Consider the following 14,263-nt stretch of genomic DNA (forward strand, 5'->3'; position numbering starts at 1 on the left):
TTCTCACCAAGTTGCAGCAACAGCTGCATCGTCAAACGAAAGTTGAACCCCGGCGTAATTTCTGCTAATTGGTCGACGTTCCGCTACTCGAGCCATTTTCAATCTCCCGAGAAAGGTGACAAAATATTTGCGCAATAATCTACGTCTTATTTCTGACTTTTGCCCGTTGACCTCACAGCTACCATTTCATCGCGTACCTGCTTTTGTCTTATTTAAACATTGCAATCGAGTTCACCTGGCAAATTTATCCGTTGACATTCACGTGGACGACATTAATTTACATCAGAGTATCGAATCTGGTTGGGCAACGAGCGTATCGATCTCGACTGTTCAATTTTCGACACTTATCTCCACACCGGAATGCCGAGGTCACGTGATTTACTTCGTGACGGTATTAGAAATTAATGCGAAAGTTACGGGAGATTACGTGTCTCGCAACCCGTTGGCTTATACCGATATGGATGTCAGTTGAAATTACATTCTATCACTTAGCACGTTCATTATTTACAAGACAAAGTTGCGTGTATAACTTTTTTTCACGTACGCACATCAGGCGTAAGCCTCGTACTGAGTCGTTACATGTTTTCTTTCGAGAAAAACGCTACTACGGTCCAAGTTTTGGGCTGTATTTCAAATGCACAACGCGTCGCTCAGCGGACACACGTATTTTAGTTTTGTTACTCGGAAAAAAAAAATCTTACTCAAAGGAATAATACTATGAGCTCACTTTCGTGTGTTCCTAATTCTTCCTGCGAATCCTGCCTGCGGGGTTAAAATTGTGTAACGTTGATCTGGGCGGGGGTCAAAACTTGGAAGGGTCAATATTCCGAATGCCCGCTATATCGAAATTTCGAACATCCAAAAATATAATAAAGAAAGACGAATGGTTCGAATCGAGTGAGTAATGATCAGAGAGACTTTCAAAAATCAAGATTTTGAACAGTTCATTTTTCGTTACTTTATTTTGGCATGTTTGAAATTTCGATATATTGACCCTTCCACATTTTGACCCCCACACGTTGATCTGAACTTCGTCAATCCTTGCTTTACAGCGAGTCAAGATTATAAAACTTGGATTTTGGAATTCCCGCGATCCACCAGAACCACCCCCATAAAGGTGATCATTGAGGGTTTGGTGCCGCGTAAAGATTGTTTTTTTTTTTGTCTCTCAGCAGGGGCGAGTACGAATATGTCGTATTCAACACAAGATTAGGTAGCAAAAAGCACAATTTATTCCAGTGACTTACAGTGGCTGCATACAACATGATGTGAGGATATTCGTATCAAATATAGTGTAAAAAAAAAACAGTCCTCTAAACTATCCGTCATGCAATATTTACATTATTCTTATCCAACATTGACTTTTGATTACGTTATACGATTAGCATAAAGAACCTGAGGCTTGTTTATCGCCGCGAGTCTTCGCCTTCGCGGTTTCACAAAAATTACAAATTCATATATTGACCCTACGCGTCGACGACGGCCGGTGGGGGATGCGCCGCGTTAAAGTCAAGGCTCTTCTGGATCGCCTCCGGGATAGCGGGGGGCGTCGGGATGGCGTTACTCTGTGGCTGGAATCCGTTCTCATCGGCGGTGTAAGTCACCTGAATCGCGGCTCCATCCGGGCCGGTATAGGTGTACGAGCCCTGAACGACCTGGGCGAACGTTTTCTCGTCGATCTGCTTCAGGCTCCCCTGCTGCTGGACTTGGATCCCGTTTCCAGTCTCGAAGGAGTTGCTGTACGAGCCGTCGGGGTTGGGCCCGTCCTGGCTCTGGCTGATGATCGGAATCGGTTCGTCGGCGGGGCCCGAAGGTGGAGGCGGTGCTGCGACGCAGACGGCCGCGAGGGCGGCGAGGACGAAGAACTGAAACGGGAAGAGAACCGGTTGGAATTCATTTTTTCGGGGTTCTTTCGCGGCGGTTTGAAGGGTGAAATCTGGCTGAAAATTGCGAGAATCTTGGGTTTAAAGTCGCGAGGTGTGCGGGAATAAGGCGATGATGATAGAAGAGGGGGAGGACGTGCAGGGATGGGGTGACCTTTCGCTGTCCATTACGTAAGCCTCGCACTCGATAACCTTTGCTCGACTCTTGGCTGATCGCGGCATTTACGTACCCCCTCTTTCGGTTTCACATAATTATTACAGGAGAAGACGGACCGATGGGCTGTTGCTACCTCGACGATTGAAACTGAGAAAAGTGCTGACTTCGGAATGACACAACGCGAACACGCGGAAAATAAAAATGAAACAAAGATGACGTAGCATTGCATGCGATGAAATTTCAACGGTTTTTGGCCGACGTCTATGCGAGGCAAATTACATCGCTGGTATGCAGATGAAACATTCGGCGACTATCCATGGTACTAATTACACCCGAGTTTTAACCCATTAATACCAGCAGCTTTTCAAAGGCGTAACGGATGGCTTGACGTAAAAAGAAACTAAAACTTTCTTGCGAACTTCGTGTAGCGGACAGTGAACGCGCCGTTGCGTTGAACGGTGAATGGCATGTGGGCGGGTGTAGAGACCAGAGTATATTCAAGTATTTCAATAACGCGCTTATCCTGAATAACATCCTTGTTCGAACGCAGCGTCAGCATCATAATACAATGCAACCTGACGTGAAATTATTAATAACGGACTATGATAGGACGCGTTGCAAATTATGCTGCAACTTACATGTATACGTATATAATAAATATATATGCCACGTATAGGCGGAAGAGCCGCTGACAGGTGAAGTATTTGATAAAACACGCTCGATGGATGTTACGTCAAGTCCTTCAAACTTGTTCTCCCTCTCTTTGGCTTTTCGTTTTTTTTTTTTTTTTTTTCATTTGTCTTTTTTTCATATACGCGACTAGTCAATGGTCCAAACGGTCAAGCGCAAGCGTATCAAAAATGTAGCAAAAAATTTTTAAGCCGTAGAAAAGTAACAAGTTACACAGGTAACGATGCAGGAGTAATTTATTTTCATTCTGTTTCTGCATCGCGATAGCTCGGGAATATTTTACGACGCGACTTGATAGCGAATAAAACTTGTACCCAGTCATTGCTACCGAAAGTGTATTTTTAAACTGTTTGACTGTGTAATTTTAGTTGCGAAATTGAGCACTATTTTTTACGATCAACTTTTCGAGTAAGATCGAGGCCTCCTTCGGCCGTAAATCAAACATCGCGTATACGCCCGTAGCAACGCTTTAAGTGTGACGTTGGATGAAACCCAGGCAATTGAGGCTCGCTACGCGTTCACGAGTATTGCTCACTTTCCCTACAGCATCCTTCGCCGAGACTGTGAATCTACATCTAACGCAGCCAGCGTTTTTACCGCGCGATTTAACGCCGCTGCAAACAAGGTACATGTACTATGTGCGCTGATTAACAGTTTGAAGGTATAAAAGCGTCGAAATCCTTGCCGGAGGAAATCCGGGTTTTTATCATCTTGAGAAAAAAAATTCACCCTACCAAATAAAATTCCGCACGCGTACGTATGATTTATGGGACATGATTCCAATTTTAATATGAAGCAGGCCAGAGTTTTCCAAAAGGAACCTACCTTTGTCCGGTGGTAAATTTAAGAAACTATGAATATTCAAGATCGCTATCCACCCGAAAAAATAAAACTACTGCTGTTATTAAATATTTCTGTGATAAATTTGAGAGTTTCCAATGGCGGAGGGTAGACGATCCGGTAGAAAGAAAAGTTAGATACCGCCAAAAATTTGAAAGACCCGTTCGTCTCGAATCACCGGGGCGAACTAAATTCGCGTGTGAGAGTTTGCGAGTTCTGTGTTCAGTACCGGGCTCCACACTGACTTGAGTTTCAAGTAATGCAGTCTAAGCGCGACACTCGACGAGGTTGTTTTCCGATTCAGGGAGATTTCCACAGACTTACTCTTAGCGGGAACTCAATGTCCTCTTCACTTCGATCACTGATCGCGACGTATTTCAGACGACGAGTCGAATAGAAGCGACAATTTGCTCAGTGCAGAGTTTGGGATTAGATAAGGGCACGGAAAGTCGAGCCGTTACTCACCAGGGCGTTCATGATGAGAGTTCGGTTGGACGGATTTGCTCGCTGACGATTATCTCTCGAATGAGATGTACTTCTTGATGAGCTGACAGACAGAAGTTGGCTTATATACCCCAATCGGTGAAGCGAAGCGGGGGGCAAAACGTGTGTACATTTCTTAGGCACTTGTTACGTACCCACGCGTTGACATAGACAAACCTTGCACACATTTGTGCTTATACTACAACTATACCTGTAAGCCAACCGCCAAACCCATCCAAGACGTTCGGGATACCACCGAATTCAATTTCTCGCGGTAGCTGTTTACTTTACCAATACAAACGAGAGCCTCAACACGCGTCAATGGATTACTTCGTTTCATTCCGCGTTTTGTAACACGGTCACGACTGTATGCACCGGGCTCAGAGATCCTCCGTCAGGCTTCGTTTGTACCGATTGTCTGGTCCGCTGGGAAGAGACATTGATCCGAGAGTCTAGGATTTGGCTGAAAGCCTGACTTGTTTCTGCACTGTGATTTGGAAAAGATTTGACAAGTCTGAGGAATGTCTCAAGGATTAATACATATTGAAGAAAGAAACGTATGTTATTGATATTACGAATGAAGTTGACATTTCCGAACTCGTGTTATCCGGTATGGTGAGCCATTGTGTATGTATTCAAACGACGGTGAAACCACAAGGAGAACCCTGAGTTTTTTCAAATGGTAAACACCTTTTTTACTCAGCCATCTCGTACTTTATTTCCGTTAAGATTCATTGACTGCTATATGTTCAAGGTTTGTGTAAAACCCGGGAATGTTTGGTGTGAAGGGAGCTTGAGGTGGGAACGGTCTATTTGTAGGCATAGCACGGGGAGCAGAGACCTTCGATACGGAGAAGGAAGTTCACGGGGCTTTTGTAGTCGAAACGATACCTGTCGAGTCAATTTATGTAGTTGGTAGGGATTAGAACACCGAAATAACTGGACAGTTTTATCTATCAATATTAATGGGCAAAACCTGCTCGCAGGATAGTTAAGAAAGGCAACAGAGTTTTTGCACGCATCAATTTTCACTTAATTAGTGTTTTTTGATAGCCTCGAGCTATTCGAACTACCGAATAATCGGCAAAACGAGAAAACAATACTTTATCACTTAGCCAAGATATCACGGCTTGTTTCAATTGATGGTATTTTGGATGATTGCCCTGGTTGATCGTTAACAATTAATTATCGCCGCAATTACTCGGTGATATATGTTTTCTTTATAACCAGCATGTATACGTAACTAGTATTAACCGTTTTAGATCACGATGAGAAGATGAGTTAACGATCGTTTGAATTCAAGGTGGACTTACCGTTCGTGAATGTCGAGCTGGAACTTAAGCACGTCTCTTCTGGACACGCGTTAAGACTAACAATATTTACGGTCAAGTTAACTGGACGCGCCAACACGTGGAAACGAATTAAAATACGTGTTTCCCATGGCGTCCAGCATGCAGACTGTTTCAATACGGTGGTAACTGATTCATTCAAGTTTAACGAACCATTGCTAATAAAATCTCGACTATTTATACGCTGTAATTGATAGTCGATTCAAATGGCTCGTCAAAGTTTGGCAACGAATTTATGCAATTAAAACCATTTTATTTAAAATTAAGAATACCGACAATTGAAATTAGCATAAACATGATTAAGTCATTCTACTCGGTATATTGTAGAATTATTTTAATCGAATTCAAGATGAAATGGTAAAAACTGCTGTAGGACTCCTATACGAGAGTTTTATCCTGAAAACAGGAGAAATAAATATAAATATTGCTGCAACGGATAATGGAGGAAAGGCTTCCGACTTAACGCACGTAATTGCTGGTACAAAGAAAAGAATCTTTGGTAGCTTCTCGAGTTTTTACCGTAATTGTGGATGCCGCAAGACGTGGTGGCTGAATTTTTTACACCTAATTGTTTAATAATGGGTTCCTTCCTCTGTTTCTCCGAATTCGCGTAAAAGCGAACCAGGGATATTAGGAATGATCCGGTGAGTCGTTGCTCAAATTGCAGTCATTCGGTCAGTTTCCTTAAAAATAAATTTACAGACGACCTGCTTCACGAAATTTCAAACTCGGATACTTCGAGGAGAATTTCGAAAGCATGGTTAAAGTTTTTCAACGATATATTCGTGAGTGAATTTTCAAACTCCTTTTGACTTTTGCGGGATGTCAGCGACTGAAAAACTGCCAATCGTCAATTTATGCGCATATTTCAATCGTAACGCCGTAATTACAAACGTTAATCAGCGGTGCGAGAAGCAATACTTATGCAGTTGGAGACACGCGGTGTGAGTAGAAAACGTGTAAATCGTAGATAATCAATCGGCATTGAATGCAATTGAATAGAGAGAACTTGAGTTGAGAAAGTAAATTTTCACCATATCTCATAGAAGAGACATTCAGTGAGCCGATGATTATGACAATTGGCACGGGACTAATAGCCAATGCCTTTCAAAAGACAAGCCAGTTATTTGCACAACTCTTTAAGACACGTATTTGCAAACATTGTAGATTTACGAGGTATCAATTGGTACTGTAAAGATTGGCAAAGCTCTATTGATTGCCCCGGTATAGGGGTAAAATGCAAGTGGTAAAAGCTTCTTTCACAAGCTCATACGCACCGGAGAAATTTTTACATTGTCTCTCGAGATGTCCGAACGTTACGGAAGAACAAGAGAATGCACAGTCTGAATATCTGGAACAAGAATGTTGAGGTGGAGGCGTGCTCGCAATGGACGGAGTGGGCCGTCGCTGTGATCTATGGATCACGTTGGATGATCTATGAGATCGCAGCTTGACGATCAAAGGAAATCGACTGTAAGTATGTAGCTGAGATACATTTAAAACAAAATATGATCTCCGCCACGCCTGTAAGTCGCGCGCTTCTTCGAGACAGGCACTTCCATTGTAGGAATTCTGTCGTTGCGGTAGGAAACATTTTTCATTTCTCTCCGCGAGTATTCATCCGACAGGAAATACCAACGCGCGAGACGGAACGGGGTTCCTGTTACAACTGGAATCAGAAAATCACGAAGACCTCGTACGAAGAGCGCAGTTCTTGCTGCATCGAGTGTTTTTGCACCGAGAGGCGTTTGCCTCGTACTAAAGCTGCATTGCATCTCGCGGATTTATTGCCTCGTGTCACAAGAGAAGAAATAACATTCATCGAGGCGAAATATGACGAAGGATTATGTCTAACCCACGTCATGGATCACGAATTAATTGCACAGTGATGTCAGGATTTTTACGCGAACATGCTGGGATTATTAATTGATTTATTTCGTTCGAAATTTTGTGTCTTATTGATGGCCAGTTTTTGGCCGGCTCGATAAGTGAACCCATTATCCCGTTATCGCACTTGCCACGTTGTTAACATGAGCATACACGCAAATGGGGCAGAGTTGATGCAAGGAATTAGGTAAGTGACTTATACTGTCCGCCAGTTGTTTCCTACCGAGTAATCACTACACAAGTGTAAATAAACGGCAGGTATCCTTGACGATGACAGGAGTTAAACAACGCCAAGGAGAAATTTTAGAATTCCATCATAACGTCTGTAAGTGATGCGAAACACGAAAGAAGAATCTCTTGTCAGCCGACGACTGAAAAGGCTCGACATTACCATTTTCGAAAAAATTGTTTTCGTACGCAGACTCTGTACATCGGATCGTACTCCGAACACTGCGGTGAGTTAATTCAAAACTCGAAATGCTGTCTACCGTTTGCAATCGTCAAGTTGAATTTGTCGAGTCAGTGATGTGCGCACTATGTCAACATCCTTTTACAGATTTGAAACTTCTCAGTTGTGTGACAATGAATGTCTTTTCCCACATCGAAGGAACAATCGGATTTCAGGAAAACCAAAATGTTTGAATCTTGTCAACGCGTCGCTCGATCGCATCGGAAGGACGATCTTCGCTTTGGACCCGTGAGCTACAGCCGAGGATCAAAGTACGCACGTACAAAATGAACGTTTCTGATTATGAGCAGAGCCACCCGAGTGAAAGTTTGGTAAACAGAGCCAAGGCCCACCTATAGCATCGTCTCGAACGTTGATATTACACAAAAACTCCTAATTGCACTTAACAGTTTTTTAGACTTATCGCCGATTGCAAGCACAGACGGCACAACGCGGGTAAGTCTATCGCCTTGTTCCTATCCTATTTTTCTTTTTCTCCGACTAGTGTTCTCGGTCGAAGAACGCAGGCTGTTGACACGGCTTGGAAACTTTGTTGTTCATCACGTTAAACATTCTTGATACTTGATTATTTTCTGCTTCTCTCTTCACTAATTAGGAAAACATAAATCTTGACCTAGATTCAAGCAGCTACCAGCTACTGCTACTCGTTCTATTCGTACGCGGAGTCTAACGCTAATTAAAAGGACAAACACCCACTGGCGATAGTTGCATAACTAGCGTAACAAGATTCGTCTCCCAACTAGCAAACAAGGCGAAAATTTCAAACTGCTCGAGCAACTTGTGTTTTCGAAATACCAAAATTTTTATTTCCTACAAGACCGAGGTTAATCACTAATATTCGACCCCTGCAGGCTTGAAAATGACCAGATGAAACAGCCATCAACTACGGTGTATAAAATACCGAGAAACTATTATTCGGTTCGAAAAGAAGGCGTGGCAAGCACGGTTATTATAATAACGATATCCATATTCGTACAAGGAGCGTATTTTTGGTACAAAAAAAAAACAAACTTTTATTAGTTTCAAATTAGTTAAATCGTTCGGTAGGTATATTAGTACATGGCACGTACAGAAAAACTTCTAAGCTAAGAAAGAAAGGAAGAAAAAAAAAAAAACAAAAAAAAAGAAGAAGCAATCATGAACTCAGATGTTACTGAAGTAAGTCCGCTGGGCGATTTCTGCCCCGCACAGACGACGCCTCACTCCTCGCTCTCAATCGTGGTGCTCTCGGGATGAGTCTTGGCCCATTCGATGGCTCTCGCAATGGCAAGAGGCACCGGCGGCGTTGTCGGGAAGAAGTCAGCCTCGGGCCGATATCCGTTTTCGTCAGCGACGTAGGTGAACGTTTTGGTTTTGCCGTCTTTGTCGACCCAGGTGACGGAGCCGCGTACAACCGTGACGTCGCTACCGTCGGCGATCTTCCTCACTATGCCTTCGACTCGTTCCGAGATTCCGTTGGCTGTTTTGAACTCGGACTTGAAGCTGCCGTCGGACTCCATGGACTGGGATTGGCTCAGAATAGCGATCGGAGTCGCCGTCGGGTCAACGACTTCGGCGACGGTGACCGCCATTATGGCGAAAAGGGTGAAAAGCTGTGGGGGGAAAACGGGTATTGATTGAGACTTGACGGGGAGTGTGTACGAATGGGAAGTGATTTTGCTAATTTCTTTGCGAGATTCAAATCAGTGATGAATTTTATCGTGAAAACTGTGAGAAATTTATCTTTCTACTCACGACGGTGTTCATGCTGCTGGTGTTCAATCGACGAGTTACTCGGGCACTCGGTTATTGACGTGTTGCTTGAAACTACCAGGACAGGGCATCATATAAGGCAACCCCCACCAAAATGTGTGGCTCCCTAATTCCTCTAATGCTCGTGATAATTAGCATTGCCCCATTCTTGAGTGTCGGAATACCCTAACACCGATGCATTTACTCCGAAGCACGGTGTCCGATAACCTTGCCTACGAAGATCTTTCCAAGGAATTTTTTATCCCGACTATTATCAATACTTATGTACCATTCCGTACCGCGGATGTAGCTTGGCGTTGCTCAAATTTCATTCGGGCAATGCGACGCTTTTATCCACTTCAATTCACTTTATTACACAACGCTGTTTTACCTTTTTTCTGTTAATCTAATCGCGTTTCAAGATTGTACGCGCATTGGCATCGAGTTACGTTCCACGAAACGATGACAGAAAATCTTTACCCCGCCTATCGGATTTCGATAAAAGTTACCGGTTGTCTAGTCTTGAGCATCTATCTTTGTTTACTTTATTTCATTACCGTTTTAAACGAATATTTTAATTTACACGCCCGATCACGCTCTGAAAAAACAAAATACAACAAATATCAGAGCACTCGGTACGTACCTTGTCATAAAAATTCATTCCTTTTGGGACAGAAGTAACACATTTTAGTTCTGTGATCTGTTGAACTGATACCGCGGAAACTGAAAAATCGAAACAATATTGCGTTTTAAATCTTTTCGTGAATATATATTACTATTGTTATAATATATAAAAAGAAATTTCCCTTTCACTGCAACTACATGAAAGATTGAAATTGATATTTATGAGTTTCCATTTACACTAACAAATAAGCGTGGAAAATTATTCGAAAATAATAGTACATCCGTTCCATTTTACGCTCGACCACTGAAGAAAATCATTATCACATTTCATTACATTACCTCCTATTCTGTGAACTTTGTAAACTATCAATGGACAAGGTCAGTGGCCCCATATTTATAAGCTATCAATCAAATACCCATTCTAATTAGCTCCGAGTTATCAGGAAAAACCAAATTAGATGACATTTGAAGACTTCTGTAAATCCCTCCTGCGACCTCAAATGAACTTGAGAGTTCTGGATTTTATACGAAGGCACAATTTCAATATACACCGTGAATTAAAGCAACGAACTTACATCTGAGTGATCGAAAAAAATTGTATCGCTCAATCGGTGAACAATCATTCGGGTACTATCTTAATTGCGTCAACTGCATTTGAAACGCAGTGTCAAACCAACTGTTGAAGTATGGATTTGTCGCGAAAAAAACGGAAAAACTTTATCGAACAAGCTCCTTCAAACGACCGATTCAATTAATGGGGCATTTACAGGAATTTTAGGAAGTTCGTGGGTATTTTAGTTATTTTTTTTCTCATACAGTTAAAGTTTTAAAAAATTTCTAGGTTTTAGGTATGCATTTCTCGTATTTTTTAGAGTAAATTTGCCTCGTTAAATAAGGAATACTTAAAAAACAAACAACGTGTGAAAATTTCAGGTGAATCGGTCAGAAACTGTAGGAGAAACGCGCAAGTGTGAAAAATCGAAAGTGAAGAAAAATTAATTCAAAGTTTAAATTCTCAAATAGTTTCAATATGCAAACTCATACGAATCAAAGGTCACTACAAAGGTCAATACATGACTAAAAATTTTTTTACGGACATGATCGACACAAATCTATTCAGAGGAGAGACAAAAGTGTACAATTACGCAAAAAAACGAAAATCAATTTCTTGGCCGTAAATGCCGCTTCGAGACAGTTATTTACTGGGCTCTGCAACTAGTCTGAGATCAGGAACTTTGGTGCTTAGTGCTGCATTGTGAGTTAATTTCGTGATTTCATCTCGTGACGCGTTTCAGTGTCAGAGGTGTGGATACCAGTTGCTACCTAAATTGTGGATTGTTGTCTTGCACTTAGCACGGAACGAGTAGTTCACCATTAAAATAACGTGTTATAAATCTGAAAGATTTCTTGAGAAGAGACCGCCTCCTCGGTATAAAAGCTAGTGCATGTATGTAGTAAGAAACCAACGATACGGTGGAACAAAGTCGGAATTTTTTGTATTTCAACAGAAAGAACAGTTTCTGCCCCTTTCGTGACGAGCGTTCCAAAGAAAATGATTACGAAAGAAATGATCGTGACCCAAAAGTTATACCTTCTCGGCTTGTTTTACCTTCCCGATAAACAATTCGCGCAGATTTTGGAAAACCTCTGCAGTGGTGGATGTACAGAGTCCGGAAAGATCTCTGGCTTTAGATTCGACCTCGTCACGAGCCGGCATCTCGGCTGCGAAATCTACTCACGTTTCAATATTCGCATGTTCGTACATTGTACGAATGTGTAAGCCGTCTGCAATTCCGTATTTTATGCGGGAACAGCCGGTAATTGATATCGCTTTTATTCGGGCCTGCAAGTACGCGCGGCCGTGAGTTGCAGTAATGAATATCGTCAAGGACTCTAGACGAAATTAATTCCTTGAATATACCTGCGTATTCGCATTTTCATGCAGAAGCTATGCGAGCATTATCCGCGGCGCGGGTTACCGTTGACTAAAATTAAAAATCGCCCCCCCATCTTGTTTTTCACGCTTACGTATGTACATTACGCGGACGACTGAGTACAAATGAGAAAAATGGTGGCACCGTGCCAGACAACCTCCTCGGGCAGTGGTAAGAGGATCGTTGATCCTCGTGACATAGATTTACGGATAACTTTCAATCTCTCATCGAGAAGAGAGCGAATACGTGTTTAAACTTACGTCACAAATTGCATACGAGAACTGTGAAACTAAACAATAACACGTAACACGAGCAGAGCAATAATGAACTCTGACTGTGATCATCGAAATTCCTAAGTGTCTTAAAATTGAAAAATGAGAAATAAGCCAGATTTATAAAAAATTTCTCGCTATACCTACGATGAAGTGCTGAAAATCATCCGACGTACCGAGAGTTGCAAGCGTAAACGTAAAAAACGGAGAAAGCAACAATTGCCGTAAAGCAAATGGCTATTATTATTCATTGCTACTTAACCTGTTTTTTACCCTGAATACGCAGCTCCCTGTTCGTTTCGCCTTAAGCAAGACGCGTTACCATCATGCCAACCCAGCGACGAGTTGCACAACGCAAACGTTCTACTTGGATACTGCAACTTCCGATTCTCGAACAATAAGGAATTTGCATTCGTAAATCTGCGAGAAATTCACGCTCCCTGCAGGCGTGTGTAGATAATAAGCTGCCGGTGAGCAGACAATTGGACGACGAGGACTCAAGGCTCCGTTACGAGCTCAAACAATCGCAACGCAATTTCGCTGTACTAATTTGGGTACTGGTAAGGTTTCTTGGTACTTGTAAACGAATTTCCTCTATTATATGCCGTTAATCAATAGCGTGCGAAACTTTATTCAAGTGAAAAAGGTGATTAATATACAGAAGCGGCTTCGCAGAAGCCAGAACGTTAGGGTTGTCAGGGATGTTTGGAGAGTAAACTGTTGGCCAGAGTGAGAACGCGGAACACGAACACATTACAGCTTCTTCTCAACCTCCTCCACGTCTTCTTCCGGGTGGGCAGCGGACCATTCCAGGGACTTCAAGATGTAGGCTGGGGTCTCTGGGGCGACGGGAAGGTGATCGCCGGAAGGATGGAAGCCGTTCTCATCGGCGGTGTAGATCGTCTCGATGATGGTTCCGTCGGGGGATGGATACGAGATGGAACCCTTGACCACCTGGACAACTTCACCCTCCTCCAAAGTCTTCAAGCTGCTTTCCTCCGAGACGGAAATCCCGTTTGCTGTTTCGTATTTGTTGACGAAAGTTCCGTCCGGGTTGACTTCGGACTCCTGACTGATGATGGCAATCGGCTCCTTAGGGTCAACTGCAGGGGATGATCTTTGCGCCGCCGACACAACGGGGGCTGGAACGGCGGCTGGTTCGGGAACTGGAGCGGCAGCTGGCTCGGCGGCTGGAGCAGCAAAGACGCTGGCCACGAAGGCGAAGAAGACGAGGACCTGAACGGGGAGTAGAGTGTGATTTATTTTGTTGGTAAATTGCGTCGAAACGCGCAGAAATTTATTGAAGATAATGCGAGACAGTAGAGGAGGCGCGAGAGGATGGATCGATAGTGCCTGATTAGGATTGAATGGAGACTGATTGACGATGTTGAAATAAAAGTTGTTGGAAGAAGGACTTACTGCACGTGTGTTCATGGCTGATTGCTGGTAGGACAATTACTGCCTTTTGACGATACTCTCGCAGTATTTATACTACAAATTCGACACCCCACCAATCCTGCTGGTAAGATTTGTAATCAGGTATTCTCCATTGCGAGTTTACCAATTGCTCTGTGCGCGAACACTTCGTCTCTAAATCAATACAACACTGAGAATTAATTTTTGAAGCAAACACGATGATCGACACATAATTCTCGCGACAAAACGATGCATAAGTTAGTCGATAGTGTGCCGTATGTAATGTATGCTAAGCTAACAAACGATTTCGGCGAAGTCGCTGTGTTGATAATAAACTTTGTGACTTTCGATCTTCATTAGTATTCTCTTAGCTTTGTTTGTGGATGTCAAGTTACTTTTGAGGGTACCTTGAGCATGGCCTCCGAATTTATATGCAACCGGGGGATAAGGAAGAATTGGGCCCCAGCACTTATCCTACAAACAAACGAATAATGCATTTTGATAATGCAGAATCAATTTTACAGGCCG

General features: G+C 42.8%; 3 protein-coding genes across 3 annotated transcripts; all 3 read right to left on the minus strand.

Moving 5' to 3' along the window:
* Nucleotides 1-1,209: 1,209 nt before the first annotated feature.
* On the minus strand, nt 1,210-4,178 carry LOC107222805 (endocuticle structural glycoprotein ABD-4). The gene is made up of 2 exons (XM_015662315.2): nt 4,036-4,178; nt 1,210-1,865 (listed from the first exon to the last, which is right to left on the minus strand). The coding sequence occupies exons 1-2, from the start codon at nt 4,045-4,047 to the stop codon at nt 1,467-1,469; spliced, it is 411 nt and encodes a 136-aa protein (XP_015517801.1). The 5' UTR covers nt 4,048-4,178; the 3' UTR covers nt 1,210-1,466.
* Nucleotides 4,179-8,751: 4,573 nt separating this feature from the next.
* Nucleotides 8,752-9,630, minus strand: LOC107222813 (endocuticle structural protein SgAbd-6-like). Its single transcript, XM_015662322.2, has 2 exons — nt 9,493-9,630; nt 8,752-9,350 (listed from the first exon to the last, which is right to left on the minus strand). Exons 1-2 carry the CDS (start codon nt 9,502-9,504, stop codon nt 8,958-8,960), a joined length of 405 nt encoding a protein of 134 aa, XP_015517808.1. The 5' UTR covers nt 9,505-9,630; the 3' UTR covers nt 8,752-8,957.
* A 3,291-nt stretch (nt 9,631-12,921) lies between these two features.
* On the minus strand, nt 12,922-13,893 carry LOC107222809 (endocuticle structural glycoprotein SgAbd-1). The gene is made up of 2 exons (XM_046736399.1): nt 13,739-13,893; nt 12,922-13,555 (listed from the first exon to the last, which is right to left on the minus strand). The coding sequence occupies exons 1-2, from the start codon at nt 13,751-13,753 to the stop codon at nt 13,073-13,075; spliced, it is 498 nt and encodes a 165-aa protein (XP_046592355.1). The 5' UTR covers nt 13,754-13,893; the 3' UTR covers nt 12,922-13,072.
* Nucleotides 13,894-14,263: the final 370 nt, after the last annotated feature.

Source organism: Neodiprion lecontei, chromosome 1 (assembly GCF_021901455.1).
Source record: "Neodiprion lecontei isolate iyNeoLeco1 chromosome 1, iyNeoLeco1.1, whole genome shotgun sequence".
Taxonomy (NCBI): Eukaryota; Metazoa; Arthropoda; class Insecta; order Hymenoptera; family Diprionidae; genus Neodiprion; species Neodiprion lecontei.